At 41.0% G+C, this 23,472-nt stretch overlaps 1 protein-coding gene across 1 annotated transcript; it reads left to right on the plus strand.

The window, feature by feature from the left end:
- The first annotated feature begins 15,931 nt into the window (after positions 1–15,931).
- On the plus strand, positions 15,932–18,297 carry LOC143724562 (zona pellucida sperm-binding protein 3-like). Its single transcript, XM_077217706.1, has 8 exons — positions 15,932–16,517; positions 16,996–17,114; positions 17,191–17,294; positions 17,376–17,553; positions 17,694–17,811; positions 17,895–17,977; positions 18,048–18,139; positions 18,213–18,297. The coding sequence occupies exons 1-8, from the start codon at positions 15,978–15,980 to the stop codon at positions 18,281–18,283; spliced, it is 1,305 nt and encodes a 434-aa protein (XP_077073821.1). The 5' UTR covers positions 15,932–15,977; the 3' UTR covers positions 18,284–18,297.
- Positions 18,298–23,472: the final 5,175 nt, after the last annotated feature.

Here is a 23,472-nt window from a genome sequence, read left to right on the forward strand (position 1 = left end):
CTGCTGTTCCTGAGCCGGAGCCCGTGTCTGCTGTTCCTGAGCCGGAGCCCGTGTCTGCTGTTCCTGAGCCGGAGCCCGTGTCTGCTGTTCCTGAGCCGGAGCCCGTGTCTGCTGTTCCTGAGCCGGAGCCCGTGTCTGCTGTTCCTGAGCCGGAGCCCGTGTCTGCTGTTCCTGAGCCGGAGCCCGTGTCTGCTGTTCCTGAGCCGGAGCCCGTGTCTGCTGTTCCTGAGCCGGAGCCCGTGTCTGCTGTTCCTGAGCCGGAGCCCGTGTCTGCTGTTCCTGAGCCGGAGCCCGTGTCTGCTGTTCCTGAGCCGGAGCCCGTGTCTGCTGTTCCTGAGCCGGAGCCCGTGTCTGCTGTTCCTGAGCCGGAGCCCGTGTCTGCTGTTCCTGAGCCGGAGCCCGTGTCTGCTGTTCCTGAGCCGGAGCCCGTGTCTGCTGTTCCTGAGCCGGAGCCCGTGTCTGCTGTTCCTGAGCCGGAGCCCGTGTCTGCTGTTCCTGAGCCGGAGCCCGTGTCTGCTGTTCCTGAGCCGGAGCCCGTGTCTGCTGTTCCTGAGCCGGAGCCCGTGTCTGCTGTTCCTGAGCCGGAGCCCGTGTCTGCTGTTCCTGAGCCGGAGCCCGTGTCTGCTGTTCCTGAGCCGGAGCCCGTGTCTGCTGTTCCTGAGCCGGAGCCCGTGTCTGCTGTTCCTGAGCCGGAGCCCGTGTCTGCTGTTCCTGAGCCGGAGCCCGTGTCTGCTGTTCCTGAGCCGGAGCCCGTGTCTGTTCCTGAGTTTATGTCTGTCCTTGCGGTTGTTACTGTTCTGGTGTCTGTTCCTGAGCCGGTGTCTGTTCCTGAGCCGGTGTCTGTTCCTGTACCGTGGCCGCCCGAGGGGTCGTCTCCGCCCTGGTCGTCACCGCACTGGCCGGCCGATGGTTCTTCACCGCCCTGGCAGCCCGAGGGTTCTTCACCGCCCTGGCAGCCCGAGGGTTCTTCACCGCCCTGGCAGCCCGAGGGTTCTTCACCGCCCTGGCCGCCCGAGGGTTCTTCACCGCCCTGGCCGCCCGAGGGTTCTTCACCGCCCTGGCCGCCCGAGGGTTCTTCACCGCCCTGGCCGCCCGATGGGTCGTCTGCTTCGCCCTGGCCGCCCGATGGGCCGTCTGCTTCGCCCTGGCCGCCCGATGGACAGTCTGCTTCGCCCTGGCCGCCCGATGGACAGTCTGCTTCGCCCTGGCCGCCCGATGGACAGTCTGCTTCGCCCTGGCCGCCCGATGGACAGTCTGCTTCGCCCTGGCCGCCCGATGGACAGTCTGCTTCGCCCTGGCCGCCCGATGGACAGTCTGCTTCGCCCTGGCCGCCCGATGGACTGTCTGCTTCGCCCTGGCCGCCCGATGGACTGTCTGCTTCGCCCTGGCCGCCGGCTGAGCCATCACCCCCTGTTCTTGTTCCCCTTCATGGTCCTGGCCCTCCCATCCCTCCCTTGGATTTCCCACCTTCCTCTTGGACTCTTGTGTTGTCTTGTGGACTGTCATGGAGCGTCTGGTAGCCGCTCCGTAGAGGGGAGGTTCTGTCACAGTGTCTGGTTGTGTTTCCCTGGGTTATCACTAGAGGTCCTCGTTCTCACGGTGTCATTCACATTAGACTACAATTCCCAGCATTCTGTTCTGTCACTTATCTGATTATTGCCCTCAGCTGTTTCCCAACACCTTGTTAATTCTGTGTGTATATATTCCCTGTCTGTGTTAGTGTTTGTTACGGAGTCCTTGGTTTATGTCACCTCACTTTCTAGTCTGTATCTGCCCGTTTCTTGTTTTTGTCTTGTGTTTTGGATTGCCTGATTGGATTTTGACACCTGCCTGGATGACTACGAGTTTGGATTGCCCTTTAATTAAAAATACTGCTCTTGGATTTTCTGCCTCCTGTGTGTGTTCCGTGACACATTTGCCTTAACCCATCTGTAATGATAAACTCATTCCAGAGGTTAATGACGCAATATACACACCAAACCTTTTCTTTATATTATTGCTAAAAGATTTAAATTTTAAATAAGATTTTAAACTTCCCATTTTCCTGTAGCTTCTACCTAATTTTACATGGTATCTTAACCACTTTCAAAGCACGTCTGTTCATTATTCATTTGATTTTTAGACAAGTCAGCTGGGTTGTTTTGTTTCATTATCATTATTTTGCTTCAGCTTGCTCTAGCAGGCAGATAACAGAAAGACAGACACAGTTACCATCCCTTCCTCCAACTCAGGCAGTCTCTCTCACTATAACAAATAATTTTTCCACCAGCCTCCTAAGGCTGTAACTTAGACAAAATTTGTATTCATTACAATAACCTTTGACCATTCACCTTTGTCATCCAGACTTTCCTTAAATCAAAAGCTGTCTTCATCTTTAGCACCACCATGTCTAACGACCTTCAAGAGTTAAAACTATGTCATAGACCTATTAGTTCAAAATCAACACTATGATTTTTCCTTGCCCATAAGGCAAACCAGTACATAAAAAGTTTTGCTACTGTCTCCACAACAACTAATGGGAATCACTTCATGGCCTCAGCTGGCTCTTGAAAGCCCACTCCTGTTAGCCCTTTATCTATAATCTCCATCAGGGTGTTTTCCCCTGGCATATTTGCAGACGCTTGTCACAATAAAAAAACAAGCCATACAACTAATGCGGTTTCTTCCGGCGAGTGGTATATATAGAGGAGCTTTGCTTTATTGGGGAGACATGCCGTGACTCGTCACCGCGTCATCTCCCCTTAACGGCATAAGTACGCTGCTGGCCTCACAGCTCCTGCTCAACCCTCATACCTGTCTCACATAACACACCTCCATTCAGGAGATGCCCAATGACTTTACGTGATCCACTCTGGCTTAGGTTGCCCCCTGTCTGGCCAAAGAAGGTCTTACCCGTCATCGAGATGGTCACTCGTGCCCACTGGTGACCGCTCTTTCCAATCACACAATCAGTTCTCTTCAACAGACCTCAGCTGTTTTCTGGAGCTTAGGTAAGGCACGTTCTAGAGTCACCAGGGCCATTCGGATTGCCTAATAGTGTTCACACAGGGAGACAGGTCAATAACAACAGTATTTAATCACTTAAATCCATTAACTATCTTAAAAGCAGAAACCTAGCTGCTTAGATTATACTCAGTGAATTTAGATCACAACCGTACATTCAGTGTACTTCATCTGTAGCCGGAGCCATCGGTCCTGAATGGTGGAGACTAAATGAGACAAAGTTGTTACTGGTCCTAAAATACGCTAATCAAAATGTCACCTCTATCGTTTAAGGTCTGTATTATTATTTTAAAGACTTCTTTAAAGTCATTCAGTTTTACTTAAATCCATTTACAAATACAAATTGCCCTCTGAACGGCAATGATTTCTTTTAACCTCTCCATGTCTATGATTTTCAACTTAAACACTGTGCTTTACTTATGACACAGGCTCAGATAACAGCTTTTAGCTGACATTGAATCAGAGAGAGACTCTGAGGCATTCAGGACTGGTACACTGCATTTTCATAAAACTTTTAACATCAGACTTTATCTACCATATTTTAACTCTAGCCCAGCTTAAGGCATCTTTGCCAGAAATTACATGTGTTTCAAATAAACATATTATTTATATTTGTCTTTTGCCCACCTCAGGGAATTTAGACATTACAAATTTCCACTCAGATTGAGTCTCTGTCGCACTGGCAGTTTCAGGCACAGCACACACCAGATTTAGATAAGCGAACTGTTTCATTACAGCCAATAGCAGACTTATCTTTTGGAAGCAAAACATCAGCTTCTAGCTCTTTCATGGTCAACTTTTCAAGCTGTTTGTTTAATCAAATGCCTTTCAACACATTTTACATTTAGCAACTGTTAATTCAGTAGCCTACTACTTCTGCTTATTTGTTCTTACATAAAAATAATTATTCTAGTTCTCAATAACGTTTCACATTTCTCAATCTCAATTTTAATTGTCAAGTTCTCAACCATAGTTTAATATTTGACTTAAGTTTTCTCTTGGAGTTTATCAATCTCCAATTAGGATTCACACTAATTTTGACAAGGCTTCTCTGCATCTTTTGCAGTTATTATAAATCATCTTTGAGATCTGTCTCTCTATATTACCTTTACATATTTTGCAACTCACATTTGTTGGAGTCACAAAAGGATTCACTTTAAGACTTCAATCTTTTGACCTTGTTTTTTTATCTCTTATTTCTCAGACCAAAAATTGTCACTGTCGTCATTTAAACACTGATCTATTTTCATCCCCACATTATTATCAGAAATGTGTCACGTGTTAAATGGTCCTGCTGACCACAATCAAGACACTCTCTGTCATCTTGTTGGTTCGTGTGTCAGCCTCAACTACAGCATCAGACACCTTGCAGTTTGATCACTGTGAGCTTCCAAAGGGCTTCAACTTAACTGCACACCCTTGAAGCAGTGTGTGTCCCATTCAGGAATGTAAACAGACCCACTGATAAGCAGTTCTCTGTATTCCTTTGACCATCCACCAATGGCGGATTCAATCACAATAGCCAACTCATACTCTTCATCATTATTATTGGCAGAACATAATTTCATGAGCAGCACAGAGAATACTCAAAATATTCGAATTTGTTTTCTGTCTTTACCTTACTAATTTGGTATTATCATCAACAACACTAATTACAAGTACTGTTGCTGTTATCCCAGCTTATCTTTTACAAAACATCATCTGCAAATCTCTTCAAAATGAGATCTTCAGAGCAGAGCTGTTTACAGCATTTGCTCTCTTCTGTCTCACTATTTATTTATTTATTTATTTTCCCGGACTGTTCAGTTACTCTTCATAAAGTGTAACAATTTGTACATCATTATTTTCATTACAACTGGTTTGAAGCCTTTTCCCTTCCATCACATGGTCAGTCTGCAGATTCAACTTAATATTATCATTATTGTCTCAGTCTTATCTCTACTGTTTCTCCAAAACAGATTATATTACTCAGTCCGTAAATTACACAGACAACCATTATAGCTACTTGCTTCAATACCCTTATTTTCTTAACATTAATAAAATAAAGCAGATATATCATCATTTCAATCATTATTTTATCAAAATCTAGAAATGTTCCCCATTCTGCTTAAAACATTCTTCATATCATGTTAATCAGTTAATTTGACTTCCATAAATTCTGTCAGACCATGTCTATTTTCATCACATATAGTTTTCTACTATATTTCTCCTTTCTTTTCCCTACATGCCAGTTCCTTCATTATCCTCTCCTTTCTTTTCTCAAACATGCCAGTTCCTTCATTATCTTCTCCTTTCTTTTCTCAAACATGCCAGTTCCTTCATTATCTAACCAGTACATGATTGTTTGCACAATCCCCACACACACATGTCTCACACACCACCTTTTTGTTTTTTCACTTCCCTCTTCCACCAAGTCTCACTTACAGTTCCCTCTATTTCACACAGACAGCCTTATTGCTTCTTCCTACTTCAATATCTAAAACATACATTTCCCCCCATACTTTCCTAGTTCTACAGAAAACCGGTGTATCAAATTTGGCATGCTTACTCTGAGATTTTCCCATACTGGCTGTTTTCTGTTCCCTGTGGATTTCTCTTCAACGCGCGTTTTCTCTAATCTGTTTAGGCGTCCCCAACAGACCCGATTCTTTCTTTTAACCCAAATCGGTCGGGTTGCACTATTAGTGCCCTCCTAATTAAGGTTTACCAAAGAACTGTTCTGGTTCCCCCTAATTAGCCTCACTACCTAAAAACAATTTGCTCCGTCGTGGAACAACTAATTTTCAGGGTACCTATCTGTTTGAAATCTCTTGATCTGTTACAGTTCTCACTTAATCCCAGATTATTTATCTGCTTGAAATTTCTTGTTCTGTTACAGACCTCAATTAATCTCAGATCATTTTCCCTCGTATCTGTTTGAAATTTCTTGATCTATATAGATCTCAATTAATCTCAGATTACGTACCACAGAAACAGCCTTCAGCCAATATGGTTCAATTTCACTCTTCTCCCCAATTAAACTGAATTTAATTAACTTACCCAAAAGAAAATAAATTGAACTGTCTCTTACCAGAGATGCTTCTGTTGCCACCGGGTTCTTTCAATTGATTCCAGTGGAGTTTCTCCTGGCCCTGATAGCGGTCGGCCCCTCTCTCTGAAATTTACGAGGTAGAGCTGGAACTGCTCAGTCCAGGTGGCCAAACACCGTCCGCTCTCAGGTCCAGAAGGCACTTCCAAGGAATCCCACTATTCTGACACCAAACTGTTGTGGCAAAAATTCATCTCAAACAAACATCACTGCGTAAGAGACACTCAGAGTCAAATTATATAAAATAGAAGTATTTATTCTTGCAAGAATAGGAGCAGTCTAATACACAGTTGTTACCCTGTGCAGAAGAGTGACACACCCCCAGACAGACTGAACTAGCTTTTATCTTAGTTTCAAGGCCTTCTTCCCCCCAGAGCCTTCCTCCCAGTAGTTTTCCATAGACGTCACTAGTTGGCCCACTAAGCTCCCCTGCACCAAATGGCCTTCTGACATCTAGGTCAGAGGTCCTTGTTCGTCTGTTCTCTGGAGTGTCTCCCCCTTCTGCCTCCCCAGGTACATAAACAGAATCTTCTCTCACTACAAGTGAGAGACACACATGTGACATTATTTGAATCATCTATATTTTACTAAAGATCAATGAATATCATTAAAATTGCCACCACAAGGCAATAACACATTTAAAACAAACTACAGTAGCCTAAACTTCAATCTGATAAATTAAGCTCTATTTGAATAAAAGAACATAATAATAACAAAGGGGATTAAGCGACGGACAAGGGGCGTGCGTCGCAATGTTCTGACATGCTACAAAGTTTTCAAAAAGCTGACACACAACAAGCATTTTTAAACACGAGTCAATCAATCACATACCGTTTTTTAATCTTGAGCTTGTAGAAGTCATTGGCAATAAAACATTTCCGTATTGTTGTAGAAATTTTAATAGTCATTGATCCCAAACAGGTATCATAAGAGAAAGAACCTATTCAATGTATAAAAGTAAATGTGTGTACGTGCTTGTGCGTGACTTTTCAGGAACATATGGGACAGGACCTCTGACCTTAGGGACGGTCAGATTTGGCCAGTTTATTTCAGTACCAGTTTGTGTCTTTAAGTAGAAACTGAACAGCAGTAAGGACCTTATCTGGGTGGGTGAAAGGTACAGCGGGTGAGGAGGAACCTTGAAAACAGTATAAAGGCTGTCTCATATCTTCCTGTTGTGTGTCACTCTCTTGCACAGCGTAACTTCTGTGTACTAGACTGGACCTATTCTTGCAAGAATAAATACTTTCCTTTTTGTTAATTTGACTCTGAGTGTCTCTTACGCAGTGATGATGTTTAACAGAATTTTTGCCACAACAGTATCTAAAAAATAAAAGGCAAATGACAGCAGAGGCCCTGTGCGAGCACAAACGCACCAGACAGGTTTGTAGACGAGATGGATGGAGAGCGCGGCTTGCTTGAGTGACGTCACTACTCCTCCAAAGATTTTGTGATATCTGAAGAATGGAATAATTTATGATGTTTTTTTCTACGGCACAAAACAGCACAAATCGAGCACAAACAAAAGGCACTGTTTTGGGGCGATTTGGACGGCATGTGGTGGAGAGTGACGTCACTGTCCCGAATCCAATGTGTAATTTCTAAAGAGGGGAAAAAGATATGATGTTCATCGTAACAGCACAAACCGGCACAAATCGAGCACAAACGAACGGCACAGTTTTGGAACGATTTAGACCATATGGGGTGGACAGTTATGTAACTGTATGTAAAAAGTTTATTTTTTTATGTTTAAGAGGGGATCGCAGTTGCAATGTTTCTTTCAACGGCACAAACCGGCACAAATCCAGTACAAACAAACAACACCGGTTTGGTGCGATTTAGATGAGGTGGGGTGGAGAGTGACGTCACTGCCCCGAATTATATTTGTTATTTCTAAAGGATGGGATATAGATACAATGTTAATTTTAACGGCACAAATCGGCACAAACCGAGCACAAACGAACGACACAGTTTTTGTGCAATTTAGAAGATATGGGGTGAAGAGTGACGTCACTGCCCCCAATTATATTTGTTATTTCTAAAGGATGGGATATAGATACAATGTTAATTTTAACGGCACAAATCGACACAAACCGAGCACAAACGAACGACACAGTTTTTGTGCAATTTAGAAGATATGGGGTGAAGAGTGACGTCACAGTTCCCGAATTAAATTTGTTATATCTGCGAAAGGAAAACAGATACAATGTTTGTTTTAACGGCACAAACCAGCACAAACCGAGCACAAACAAATGACACACCGGTTTGAGCGATTTGAACGACATGGGGTGGAGGGTGACGTAACACACCCAAAAAAATTATGTTCAATATCTCAAAAACCAAACCAGCACAAACGTTCGTTTTTGCGGCACAAATCAGCACAAACGCAGCACAAACCAATGGCATAGTTTTGGAGATTATTTCGTTTTATTGGGTGCCAACTTCACAGAGGTATGTTACAGAGGTGACCATGATGCTTTTGATTGTATGGATGAAGATGGATGCGGATTATTTTTGTCCATATTTGAATATACTTTGAAGAAAGATGCTGTGTTGGCCAAGATAGCGCAGACTATCCCACACAATGCTAGGTATACTAGCCATGACATTCAAAACAGTTGCTCTCAGATCATTTGATGACCTAGTCACACTGCTCCGAGAAATCAACAGCAGCCCAGCTTAGTGAGTAGATGTGCGAGTTGAAGCAGCAGGTTCACTACGGGCCCTAATCTTATAAAATATATGATTATATATCGTAATGATTCCTCTTTCATTTTAAATTCTTTTTTTATGAATATTTATACATTTATGAATATTGTGAACAAAGGGGGAAAATGTTGTTTGACTGACATTGACCAAGTCTGTACAGCACGACCTGACCAGACAGAAACAATTGATGACTTTGAAAATGTTTGTAGATGACTGGCATAAGGGACCAAACAACAGGCCTGAAAAGCAGGATACACTGTAAGACTGAGGGCCGTTGCCCTCCAAATACTCTGATAAGAAGATGTGTTTGTGGCTTTAAGTAATATTTTTGTTTCAAGAGGCAGAGAAAGATGTCTGAAGGAAATTTGTCTGAAGGACAACGTTTGGGTTAGTGATGATGGCAAACTTTACCCAAACACCATTATGTTAGATTGATGCAAGAGTTGAATCATTGCATCAAAAGGGGGATGGTAACAATTGGTAACAATTTTGATAACAATTGACAAAGTATGGTTTACTAGGGGACAATATATCTTGGGAAGACACTGAGCTTGACTGGGTAAAAGCCTGGCAAGAAGCCATTCTTCTCCCTAACAAAATTGCTGTCTGTAAGTGTATTTGCAGGACTGTTTCAACAGGAAACACCAGGGAAGATGCAGCAGCGAAGGCCGTGGCAGCACAGTAGACAAAAGAAACCACGTGTACTTTACTATCTGAAAATAACCTCGACATTAGTTTTTCTTTACAGAGCATGCAGACTTTTGATGCAGGGCAGAATGTGCCCAATAAAATAATGGTTATGGATGAATTTGACTAACTATCCTGGCCTAGATTGTTATTGTGGCAGAAAGAAACAAGGCCACACCTGCGCAGCGCATAACTTAAGATTTTCCTTTTGCAGAATGTCAGGAAGGATTGCAGAAAACAGAACTAATTCTGTTCCAAATGTATAAATATTGTGTTGTGGACATGAGCAAAGTGGGTTGAGTGTTTTTCAGGGTAAAAGGACCCCGAGTGCTATTAAGTGAGGAAGAAATTATTTAGTGATAAGATGATTTGTAAAATGAGAAGAAACAGAGTTGAATTGGACAAGTGTTGAGAATAAACTTGAAATTCTTTATGCATATCATCAGCAAGGTGAACAAATGGTGAAAATTCCACAGGTCACACCAATAGGCACGAGCGGCAAGACAAGCGGTCACTAACAAAATACTTAAGGTCTCCATTCACAGGTGAAAGCAGGCAAGAAATGGTTCACTCCAGTGGGGATGCGGTCGTGATTTAAGGGAAAACCTTATAAGGATCAGAAAATGGTTGGAGAGTGTGACACCTGGGTCCAAGCCTCTCACCTTAGACAACACCAACAGGCCTCAACCATCCAATAGAGCACAAAGTGAGGGATTCAAGGACGTGCTAGTAACGTACCTCCCTCACCAGCGATGGAAGACCATGGCTACGGCACGCAAAGTGTCACCCTGGTGAAGACGGAATGTCCATGGGGGAAACGAGATGACCAACACACCTGGAGGAAGATGCACCAACTAATGGTTTGAGTTTAGCAAAAGAATCTGTTTTTGTGATGATTTTGATGATTTTATTTGATTGAATCAAAATATGGCTAGATCAAATGATTTGATTGGTTAAAGATTCATTAGAAAATATTTCAGGTAAATTATAGGGATTATTATTGAAGAAACTTGATGATTAGGCTTTCCATTAAGGGTAAGAAAGGCCGATCATGGGAGAATATGTATGGTAATAAGCTAAAAGATGGTCCGTATTTGAAATATTAAAGTTAATTTTGAACAACTACATTGGTTAAAAGAATGGATAAAAAATATAAAACCTTTTCTGGATAGATTTTATTAAATATGGTGTTAAATAGAGCTTACTAAGTAAAAACCATTGGCTGAATCGAGTTAAAAGTTAAGAAAATATGGTTAGGAAAATGGAGGCGATGTATGGAAATGGGCGTGGACTGATGGTAAATGGATAAGATTGATTAATCTTTGGGGGGTTGGGGGTACTGTACTACCAATTTCAGCGATAGGATTATCAATATTGTTATGTTTACCATGCATTATAATGTGTTTCCAGCTCAGTACAGAGACTGGTTAAAGCTGGGAGTCTGTTCAATGGGATGAACAAAATATGATGATACAAGTAGTGGGAGCTACTGTGAAATGTGTTAAAGTGTATGTTTCCTTTTTTTTTTCTTTCTTTCTATGAATGTTTTTGATATGAACAGAAGGTTAAAAGCTGTGGTTATCCGCTATGTGATGACGTACAAGGAGAGGGGTCGAAATGAGGGATTTTATTCTACTTTTATTTCTTTGTATTTCTTAGCCTGTTGAAATGCCATGTGGGTTTCAAGATGTGTAATGATAACAAGGGTGTTAAATTGATGTGTTTCCTACTTAAACTATACACTATTTCTTGTTTATACTGAGGTGACTGAGGGTCCGACCTAGGTCGGGAGTGCAATAACAGTGCTTATTCATTTAGCCCGGCCTCAGATAAAGTCTTTACTTGCTTGCTAATACTTAAGGGACTATCCCCACAAAAACAGCCTAAGCTTTTTACTTTTCCAAATGTTATTTCACAAATGTTTAAGAGAATGGTCAGTTATGTGAAAACCAGAGATGAAGAGTATAAGTGTGATGAAATGACTTTAAATTTGTTCTATTATTTTTATTATTATGATTGGGTAATCTGAATGATAAAAAGGGGGGAACTGTTGTAGAAATTTTAATAGTCATTGATCCCAAACAGTGATCATAAGAGAAAGAACCAATTCAATGTATAAAGGTATATGTGTGTACGTGCTTGTGCGTGACTCTTCAGGAACATATGGGACAGGACCTCTGACCTTAGGGACGGTCAGTTTTGGCCAGTTTATTTCAGTACCAGTTTGTGTCTTTAAGTAGAAACTGAACAGCAGTAAGGACCTTATCTGGGTGGGTGAAAGGTACAGCGGGTGAGGAGGAACCTTAAAAACAGTATAAAGGCTGTCTCATATCTTCCTGTTGTGTGTCACTCTCTTGCACAGCGTAACTTCTGTGTACTAGACTGGACCTATTCTTGCAAGAATAAATACTTTCCTTTTTGTTAATTTGACTCTGAGTGTCTCTTACGCAGTGATGATGTTTAACAGAATTTTTGCCACAACAGTATCTAAAAAATAAAAGGCAAATGACAGCAGAGGCCCTGTGCGAGCACAAACGCACCAGACAGGTTTGTAGACGAGATGGATGGAGAGCGCGGCTTGCTTGAGTGACGTCACTACTCCTCCAAAGATTTTGTGATATCTGAAGAATGGAATAATTTATGATGGTTTTTTCTACGGCACAAAACAGCACAAATCGAGCACAAACAAAAGGCACTGTTTTGGGGCGATTTGGACGGCATGTGGTGGAGAGTGACGTCACTGTCCCGAATCCAATGTGTAATTTCTAAAGAGGGGAAAAAGATATGATGTTCATCGTAACAGCACAAACCGGCACAAATCGAGTACAAACGAACGGCACAGTTTTGGAACGATTTAGACCATATGGGGTGGACAGTTATGTAACTGTACGTAAGAAGTTTATTTTTTTATGTTTAAGAGGGGATCGCAGTTGCAATGTTTCTTTCAACGACACAAACCGGCACAAATCCAGTACAAACAAACAACACCGGTTTGGTGCGATTTAGATGAGGTGGGGTGGAGAGTGACGTCACTGCCCCGAATTATATTTGTTATTTCTAAAGGATGGGATATAGATACAATGTTAATTTTAACGGCACAAATCGACACAAACCGAGCACAAACGAACGACACAGTTTTTGTGCAATTTAGAAGATATGGGGTGAAGAGTGACGTCACAGTTCCCGAATTAAATTTGTTATATCTGCGAAAGGAAAACAGATACAATGTTTGTTTTAACGGCACAAACCAGCACAAACCGATCACAAACAAATGACACCGGTTTGAGCGATTTGAGCGACATGGGGTGGAGGGTGACGTAACACACCCAAAAAAATAATGTTCAATATCTCAAAAACCAAACCAGCACAAACGTCCGTTTTTGCGGCACAAATCAGCACAAACGCAGCACAAACCAATGGCATAGTTTTGGAGATTATTTCGTTTTATTGGGTGCCAACTTCACGGAGGTACGTATCCCATACAATGCTAGGTATACTAGCCATGACATTCAAAACAGTTGCTCTGAGATCATTTGATGACCTAGTCACACTGCTCCGAGAAATCAACAGCAGCCCAGCCTAGTGAGTAGATGTGCGAGTTGAAGCAGCAGGTTCACTACGGGCCCTAATCTTATAAAATATATGATTATATATCGTAATTATTCCTCTTTCATTTTAAATTCTTTTTTTGATCAATAAATTAAATAAGAATAAGATACTATAGGACTGTTACCAATCAAATTAAATCATTTACACTACATAATATACATTAAATAATGTTATGAGATTGTTTTAAATCTTTCTTTTAAATATACAAATAAGAAAATTGAAAAGAATGACACTTTTAAACATGAAACTAAACCGCCAGTAGATGGCATAAGTGATAAGCGGTGTTATTAAGCGAGTCATTGAGTCATTTGTTCAAACGATTCCTTCAAACAGCTGTTTCATCAAGAATAAAGTAGTCGTTCATGAATGGGTCATTGAATCTTTGACTCAACCGATTTGTTTAAAAAACACTAAATCATTTAGTAATAAAAACACGGTTGATTGTGAGATGCTTACTGTTTCTGCTGGGATCTTTGTTTTAAAATAGAACAAAAAGTCAATATTGTATCTAAAATTTAAGTGACAAAATATGAATTGTTTATTGAACCGTCGAAATCAGTGTTACATTTTCAATCGTGGTGATATTCAGCACTTGGTCGTGTGGTGTTGCTTCATGTTATAAATATAAAAACTAACTTAAACATTTTGATTTTTTTACCGCAGTATGCTAACTGAGTTTCTTTGTGTGAGCTGCAGTTGTTTCATCGAGAGGCTGCGCAAGCCTAAACAGCACAAATTTTTAGCGTCAGTACATTATGTAGTCTACTATCGATCATAATCATTGTATCATACATATTCAATTCATAATTTATCATATCCTTTAATGTTATTATGCAATTAGGAAATTAGGTTTATCTCATTTGTGCCCCCTGGAAAAACATTTAATGCTTGTCTGTGAATTTGTGTCTTGCGCCGGGTCTGGTGATTGGCCATTGCGTTCACACGCTCAACATATATGTCTGTGATTGGCCATTGCGTTCACACGCTCAACATATATGTCTGTGATTGGCTATTGCGTTCACGCTGTGTTCATCCAATCATCACACCGCAAATATGCAGAGAAGGACATTATCCCAGGGTTTAGGAATGCATAGTGTGAAACCCCAGCTAATGAATACCCAGGATTAATTGTTAACCCTGGGTAAATTACGAGCAGTGTGAAATATGAAGCAGGATTGTTGACCCAGGGTTTACAATGACCCAGGGTTAACTGTGTTCTGAATGCTGTTGAACAAAATGGAAACTAATCACTATCTTGATCAAGTCTAATACATTAACCCCTGTATTCACAAAAAGCTTTAAGGGTTAGTTCACCCAAAAATGAAAATTCTGTCAGTATTTCCTCACCCTCATGTTGTTCCAACCCCGTAAGACCTTCGTTCATCTTCGGAACACGAATTAAGATATTTTTGATGAAATCTGAGACCTGGATCACTCCTCCATACTCCTCCATAGGCTTCTTGAGGGATTGAACTTGCAGGGCCCCGAAAAGTTATTACAGACATCGTTAAAATAGTCCAAGTGACTACAGGGGCTCAATCTTTAGTTTATCAAACGTCGAGAATACTTTTTGTGCGCAAAAAAACAAAAATAACGACTTTATTTCAACTATTAATTTCCTTCTCTGTGGGCCTCGAGTCAGTTTACTTGTGTAATAGCGTAAGCTTCTGTGTTGTACGTCACACACATCACCCACATGACCAGCGTCGGCCAATAGTGAGCCTACGTGTGACGTAGCTCTACGCCATTACACTAAGTTAACTGACTAGAGGCCAACAGAGAAGGAAATGTATAGTTGAAATAAAGTCATTATTTTTGTTTGTTTTTGCGCACAAAAAGTATTCTCGTCGCTTGATAAACTTAAGATTGCTCAATCTGTAGTCACTTGGACTATTTTAACGATGTCTTTTATAACTTTTCGAGGCCGGAAGGTTTCAATCCATTTGAAGCCTATGGAGGAGTGATCCAGGTCTCAGATTTCATCAAAAAAATCTTAATTCGTGTTCCGAAGATGAACGAAGGTCTTACGGGTTTGGAAAAACATGAGGGTGAGTAAATGGTAAATACTGACAGAATTTTTATTTTTGGGTGAACTATCCCTTTAAGGCTAGTCGCAGGCTAAAATACTTCTTTGAGCCGTTTTAACTCAAAGCAGCTTGCACTGGCATATCTTAAAATATGTCTATATGCTATATTAAATATGCTATTGTTTTGTCTCAAGATGCACACTAATACTACTAATACTGTAGGATGTAGGTGCAACTGAAAATATTCACCAAATTTAAAGTTAAATGAATGAGAAATTACACATAATTTGGTAGTAAAACAAAGTGTTTTAGATGTTATCGGTGCAAAGATGTGAGAGTATGTTTTGTACAACATTGCATTACGACTGCATTTCATCCCTTAATACAAGCATCACAATTTTTTAAATGTGTCTTTTGTTCCATAGGGACTACTGAACAGACATTTATCAGTTTATTTTAAAATGCAAAGTACTTGAAAGCAAAATGTGTAAATAAAGTTATGTAAACTTGCATTTTTGCAACACTAAAAGTGTGTCCCATTGGGTAATCAAAATTTCTACACACACTTGCGGTCTTCAAGCCCACTTGAGCACTTGGATCAAAGACCGGAAAAACTGTAGATCATGTAAGTAGACAAGTGGTCAAGTACAAAGATGGCAAGTGTGATTATTTGGAGAGGCCCAGAAAAAAATTGCAGAGTGGTGCGTCCCCAAGATGCATACACTCTACAGGTCCAGAGGGTAATCAAGGATAATTAAGGTAAAAGGGGTGGAGCCACCTTAACTCAAATCTGTACAAAATGACAAAGCCAAGCACTGGTGTGTGTTGTGGTGCTTGTGTAAAAGTTTGTTAGGATGGGGTTCCTGAAAGTTGTCTTAGTGGTGGTTGTGATTGTTGCATTTGAGCTGCCTGATGTCTTGGGAAGATTGAGGTACAGTCATAGTCCAAGAAGCATGGGGCCAAAATCAGATCCAGCTTCCAGAAGTCCTTCCCTTTCTCCACTAGGGCTCTGGAACACTTTGCAAGTGGCTTCTCAGAGTCCTTTGGATCCTGTCTCCAAAAGCCTTGCGCAAGACCCCTTTGGCATTCAGGAGAAGCAGCTGTTGCTGGGTCCAGTGAAGCCTTTGGATTGGAGGTATCCCATCGTTCCTGAAGTGCAGAGCGAGTTGGCGGTGGACTTCCAGTTGAGGCAACCCGTGACTCCCAGCAGCGTAGCAGTTCAATGTGGCGAGAACCGGGTTCTTGTAGAGGTTCAGCAGGACTTTTTCAGCAATGGTCAGTTGATCCAGCCAACTGGTTTGTCTTTAGGTGGATGTCCTGTTGTTGGTCAGGATCCTGAGGCAAAAGTGCTTATCTTTGAGTACGAATTACAGGACTGCAACAGTGTACTGATGGTAAGAACATATAAATCTTTATGGGTTATTTGTTTCAAGAAAAGTCAGTTCACTTGGTTGTACAATGCCAGGGCAGCTAAGACCAAGTTATATCTATTTGAATGGGTAAATCCTGATTTTACAAGCTACTTGCCTTAAGTAACCCTTCAAACTAACATCTGATGTAAACCATGCCATAAATGGTATGAAGGGAACTTAAGAAACAAGAACAATAAATTGTGTTTTTAACCCGGAACAGCCAATGTGCTTGTTCAATCCTTAATGCATGTCTCCAAAACATTGACTATCTCTGGCAACACTGCCGCTTCTGAGGGCAGCTGCGGTGATGTGAAGAATTTACTAATTGGTGATTTTTGCTCTCGGAATTCCACCATATTGCACAGTGCACCTTCTCCAATTCATAGCTGTATGAGTGCACGGTCTTGGTGTATATAAGGTCTTTGGGATGAGCCTCTTGGTAACCACAAACTGTTTACAGATGAGTGAGGATGAGCTTGTCTACACCTTCTCTCTTACCTACACCCCTGAGGCGCTTGCAGGTACTCCGATCACCCGGGCCGATGGTGCAATTGTTGGTGTTCAATGCCATTATCAAAGGTAAGTATCTCTGTGACTTTCTGCACTTTCTCGTGCAATTGGGAGACCATTTAATGGGTACTTTCATGAACCGCAGGCTCCAAAATGTAAGCAGTGATGCCTTGAGGCCAACGTGGGTCCCTTATGCCTCAACAGAGGCTGGTGAAGAAGTCTTGCTGTTCTCCCTGAAGATCATGATGGGTTGGTACAGGTTTTTTCTTTCAATAAAATTAACCTTTACCCTTGCTATTATGCCTGTGCCTAAACATTTTTTTTGTTTAGATGATTGGTCCTATCAGAGGCCTTCATACTCCTATTTCCTGGGTGGCGTTATTAACATCGAGGCATCCGTGAAGCAGTACAATCATGTGCCTCTGCGTGTGTTTGTGGACCGCTGTGTGGCCACTCAAGTACCTGATGTGAACTCTCTTCCGAGATATTCCTTCATTGAGAATCACGGGTAAGGTCATGGCCCTTGATGCAGTAGGACTGTTTAAGTTGCTTTTTGTAACCACTTTGTCACAGAGTCATGGGTAAGGTCTAGTTACTTGATGCTCTACAGTTGACATTCATCAGTTGCTCTTTGTGATTTGTCGTCAGGTGCTTTGTGGATGCAAAAACTACAGCTTCCAGCTCCCGCTTCTTGCCTCGGTCCCAGGTTGACAAGATCCAGTTCCAGCTGGAGGCATTTATGTTCCAGGAGGGCAACAGTCCTCCTGTATGTACTATGAATATCATGAGTTAATTTGACTTCTCCTCCCATCTGCTTTGGTTTTGTGACTCGTTTGTCACCCCTTGCAGATCTACATAACATGTATTCTGAAGGCAACTATTGCTTCTGCACCTAGTGACGCTCAGCGCAAATCCTGTTCCTTTGCCAATGGGTAAGTGGGCACTTTATTTTTACAGTGACTTTTCTCATGTTGAAGGTTCCATGTCTTTGTTTTATTGCAGGTGGTTTGCTGCTGATGGTAATGACCAAGTTTGTGGTTGCTGTGACTCAACATGTGGTCCTGATGGTGAATTTGCTGCTTCTCCCTATGAAGGTTGGTAGCTTTGTTCTATCTAAGGTTGATTTTGATTCAAGTGCTCCTAACTTGGCTTTTTTCCTCTAACTAGGCATTCAGTGGGAAGGCAAGGCCTCACTTGGTCCTCTAATGGTTCAAGGGCAAAAGAGAGCTTTTCAATAAAACTGATAAATCAATCCTATATTGCATTTGTCTTGTCATTTTGCTTCATGTCTGGTTTAATTGCTCTTGACTTGTAAAAAGTGCCTTATTCTGCCAATGTGATCAAACTGATAGTCCTACTGTACTTTTCAAGTCCCATATAGCATGCAACCATAGGGTTCCCGAAGTTAAAAACTTTCTCCATAGGGAGTTTTAAATGATGAACCCTTTGAAGACCACTAGTGAAAGCTCAAGGTTATGCTTTTGAAGTCATTCGTTTGTTACAATTTGTTTAACAGAATAATTCCTGATGGAAACCATACCCACTGAGGAATTTATATAGTGCTTTCATGTGTACTAATGTACACTTGGGCTGTGCTCAGAATATTTACTCAACATCATGAACTGGGATTAACAATAAACCAAAGAGTTAGATGCGAGTCATGTGATCTGCCAGAAAAGCCCTGGTGGAGCAGGTAGCACCACATTTTTCATCTCAGAAGCAGACAACATTACCTGATGCTCTTATCTCCACTCCCACCCCTGTCTCAGCGCCCTCAAAAGATTACAAATACATTAATATGCTTCATATGTCAGGATTTATGGCAATACAGTGAGAACTGCTTCAAGAGTGAATATGTCAGTTTTTAACAGAAAAAAAATACTGGTTGTATGAAAGTTAAGCGATGTTCTGTTGTCACACTGTTCTACACAGTTTTTAAGTTCAATTTTAAAGGTTGTATCAGTGATTTCTGGCCCCAAAATAAATGTCTAATCTTTCCTAACGATCAGCTAGCTGCCTGCCCCATAAGCATGCCGTCCAAAAACCGCGTCTCTGTAGGCAGCCTAGGCTCTGAGATCTCCACACAAAAACAAATGGGTACAACCACCACTCAAAGCCAAAATAAACAGTGTTCCAACCAATCACTGACAGGGGCGGGTGTTGCTCCGATTTCGCGTCCAGCCGTGCACGAGCGCAAAACCTCACAACACCCGCCCCTGTCAGTGATTGGTTGGAACACTGTTTATTTTGGCTTTGAGTGGTGGTTGTACCCATTTGTTTTTGTGTGGAGATCTCAGAGCCTAGGCTGCCTACAGAGACGCGTTTTTTGGACGGCATGCTTATGGGGCGGGCAGCTAGCTGATCGTTTGAAAATAAAAAATAAAGAGGGTGTTTGAAAGTTGCATTAGATGGTCAGTTTGTGTGTAAATGTGCACTTTTGCAAAGACTGGGAGCCAGGCCTTCTCGTCCAAAATCAGTGCCTGACCTCACATATGCACTTCTAGAAGAATGGTCAACATACAGAATTATTAGGCACGTTGATTTTCTGATCATATTTTTTTCCAGGCACGTTCTACCAATTCCAAGCCACATTAATCTTAACTACTATTAATTTTGTATATTTAATTTATAAGTGAATATATAATTTTTCATGACGGATGGAAATGAAAAAAAAAAACTAATATTCAGGTGTGCATAATAGGCACATTTTCTTTTACATTAATTTTTAGTACATCACTGCTAAACGGACTTCAGGGTAGGAGATGGAAAAATTAACTCCAAAAAACTTAGTGCCAGATTCTGGAAGATGAATTCTTCAAACAGTGGTACAAGAGGATGTGGTGCTGGTCCTTCAAGAGTCACTCTCAATCTGTCTATCTATAAAGCCAATAAAAAAAGTCTTCATGTATTTTACTACACTTCAGCTTTTGATTCTTATTAAATAGGGGGCCATTTTTTAGGATTCTTTACCTAACCTTAGTCTCTGAGATCAACATGTCCAATTGGCCATTGCGTTCACGTGCTCAACATATGTCTGTGATTGGCCATTGTGTTCACCCGCTCAACATAGAGGTGTATAATTGGCAAACATGTGCAATTGGCCATTGCGTTCATGTGCTCAACATATATGTCTGTGATTGGTCATTGCGTCCACACGCTCAACATATATGTCTTTGATTGGCCATTGCGTCCAGACGCTCAACATATATGTCTGTGATTGGCCATTGCGTTCACGCGCTCAACATATATGTCTGTGATTGGCAGTCCCGGCACCATGGGCGCGCATTGGGGGGCCTGGCCCGCCCTGTGAGTTACTAGTCCCAGCCCTGGACGAGCTTGTCTCCCTTCATCAACTCTACGTCACGTCCCACATCTCAGTTCAACATAAAATCTAGTCGTAAATGTTAGTAGTCCCTCGGGGGTCGACCAACCACCAGTCCTTGCTTGTTTGCACTTTTATTTATATTTTGTTATCAATAGGCTACTGTAACTGTTATCAAAAGTTGATGAATAAACTCCTGAATAAAAATGTGTTTGGTCTGATTTAAAAAATAATATTTTTAAACGGATTTGATTGGTTTGTCGATAGTGAGCGCGGGAATGTTTGTTTGTGTCCTAAGCATAGTAGCGCTTAATAATGATAGCTGTTTTTTTTTTTAAAACAACTATGCTGAGCTATTTCGTGTGACAGTTACCATGAATATACGCTGTTTCTTTAATCAAAGACCACCAAAGTTTTCAGAAGAGAGCAGCGAGGTAAGGAGAGAAAACCCAGGGTGTAGCAGTTCACAAGAGGTCGTCACGGCCACAGGATGCAGCACCACGGGATCTCGGAGTTGAGAAACCCAACCAAGTATTCTTGAAAAAACTTTCCTGCACGTGTTTTCTCAGGCAAAAAAAGATAGTTTAACAGCTCCTGGTATGGAAGCAGAGACTGGCTAAAATACTCTTCATGCAGGTGCTGAATTCTGGTACCCATGCAGAACGTTTCTAGCACCCTCTGCCACAGACACCACATTTACGATGATTAGATTTTACGACTGGAAGCATGCAGTGGAAACTGGGAAAGGACTTAATGAACATTCAGCGTCAAAAGAACACCAGACTTATGAAGCTATGTGGAGGGACAAGGAGAGACGGATTCAGACCAGTAAAGAAATCACAACTTTAATCAATGCAGAACATTTGGAACGCAATAGATATTACTTGTCATCAATAATCAATGTCGTCGATTTCCTTGCAGTGAACCAGCTACGTTTTAGAGGTGACCATGATGCTTTTGATTGTATGGATGAAGATGGATGCGGATTATTTTTGTCCATATTTGAATATACTTTGAAGAAAGATGCTGTGTTGGCCAAGATAGCGCAGACTATCCCACACAATGCTAGGTATACTAGCCATGACATTCAAAACAGTTTCGTCTGAGATCATTTGATGACCTAGTCACACTGCTCCGAGAAATCAACAGCAGCCCAGCCTAGTGAGTAGATGTGCGAGTTGAAGCAGCAGGTTCACTACGGGCCCTAATCTTATAAAATATATGATTATATATCGTAATGATTCCTCTTTCATTTTAAATTCTTTATTTGATCAATAAATTAAATTAGAATAAGATACTATAGGACTGTTACCAATCAAATTAAATCATTTACACTAAATAATATACATTAAATAATGTTATGAGATTGTTTTAAATCTTTCTTTTAAATATAAAAATAAGAAAAGTTGAAAAGAATGACACTTTTAAACATGAAACTAAACCGCCAGTAGATGGCAGTAAGTGATAAGCGGTGTTATTAATCGAGTCATTGAGTCATTTGTTCAAACGATTCCTTCAAACAGCTGATTCATCAAGAATAAAGTAGTCGTTCATGAATGGGTCATTGAATCTTTGACTCAACCGATTCGTTTAAAAAACACAAAATCATTTAGTAATGAAAACACGGTTGACTGTGAGATGCGTTCTGTTTCTGCTGGGATCTTTGTTTTAAAATAGAACAAAAAGTCAATATTGTATCTAAAATGTAAGTGACAAAATATGAATTACTTGTTTATTGAACTGTCGAAATCAGTGTTACATTTTCAATCGTGGTGGTATTTAGCACTTGGTCGTGTGATGTTATAAATATAAAAACTAACTTAAACATTTAGATTTTTTTACCGCAGTATGCTAACTGAGTTTCTTTGTGTGAGCTGCAGTTAGGCCTATTTGTTTCATCGAGAGGCTGCGCGAGCGTAAACAGCACAAATTTTTAGCGTCAGTACATTATGTAGGCTACTATCGATCACTATCATTGTATCATACATATTCAATTCATAATTTATCATATTGTTTAATGTTATTATGCAATTAGGAAATTAGGATTATCTCATTTGTGCCCCCTTGAAAAAAATGTAATGCTCGTCTGTGAATTTGTGTCTGGCGCCGGGTCTGGTGATTGGCCATTGCGTTCACACGTTCAACATATATGTCTGTGATTGGCCATTGCGTTCACACGCTCAACATATATGTCTGTGATTGGCTATTGCATTCACGCAGTGTTCATCCAATCATCACACCGCAAATATGCAGAGAAGGACATTATCCCAGGGTTTAGGAATGCATAGTGTGAAACGCCAGCTAATGAATACCCAGGATTAATTGTTAACCCTGGGTAAATTACGAGCAGTGTGAAATATGAAGCAGGATTGTTAACCCGGGGTTTACAATGACCCAGGGTTAACTGTGTTCTGAATGCTGTTGAACAAAATGGAAGCTAATCACTATCTTGATCAGGTCTAATACATTAACCCCTGTATTCACAAAAAGCTTAAGCCTAGTCGCAGGCTAAAATACTTCTTTGAGCTGTTTTAACTCAAAGCAGCTTGCACTGGCATATCTTAAAATATGTCTATATGCTATATTAAATATGCTATTGTTTTGTCTCAGGATGCACACTAATACTACTAATACTGTAGGATGTAGACATGTAGGTGCAACTGAAAATATTCACCAAATTTAAAGTTAAATGAATGAGAAATTACACATAATTTGGTAGTAAATCAAAGTGTTGTAGATGTTATCGGTGCAAAGATGTGAGAGTATATTTGGTACAACATTGCATTACGACTGCATTTAATCACTTAATACAAGCATCACAATTTTTTAAATGTGTCTTTTGTTACATAGGAACTACTGAGCAGACATTTATAAGTTTTATTTAAAATTGCAAAGTACTTGAAAGCAAAATGTGTAAATAAAGCTATGTAAACTTGCATTTTTGCAACACTAAAAGTGTGTCCCATTGGGTAATCAAAATTTCTGCACACACTTGCGGTTTTCAAGCCCACTTGAACACTTGGATCAAAGACCGGAAAAACTGTAGATCATGTAAGTAGACAAGTGGTCAAGTACAAAGACGGCAAGTGTGATTATTTGGACAGG

Source organism: Siphateles boraxobius, unplaced genomic scaffold, assembly GCF_051911475.1.
Source record: "Siphateles boraxobius isolate OS27281-9 unplaced genomic scaffold, OSU_SipBor_1 76, whole genome shotgun sequence".
NCBI lineage: Eukaryota > Metazoa > Chordata > Actinopteri > Cypriniformes > Leuciscidae > Siphateles > Siphateles boraxobius.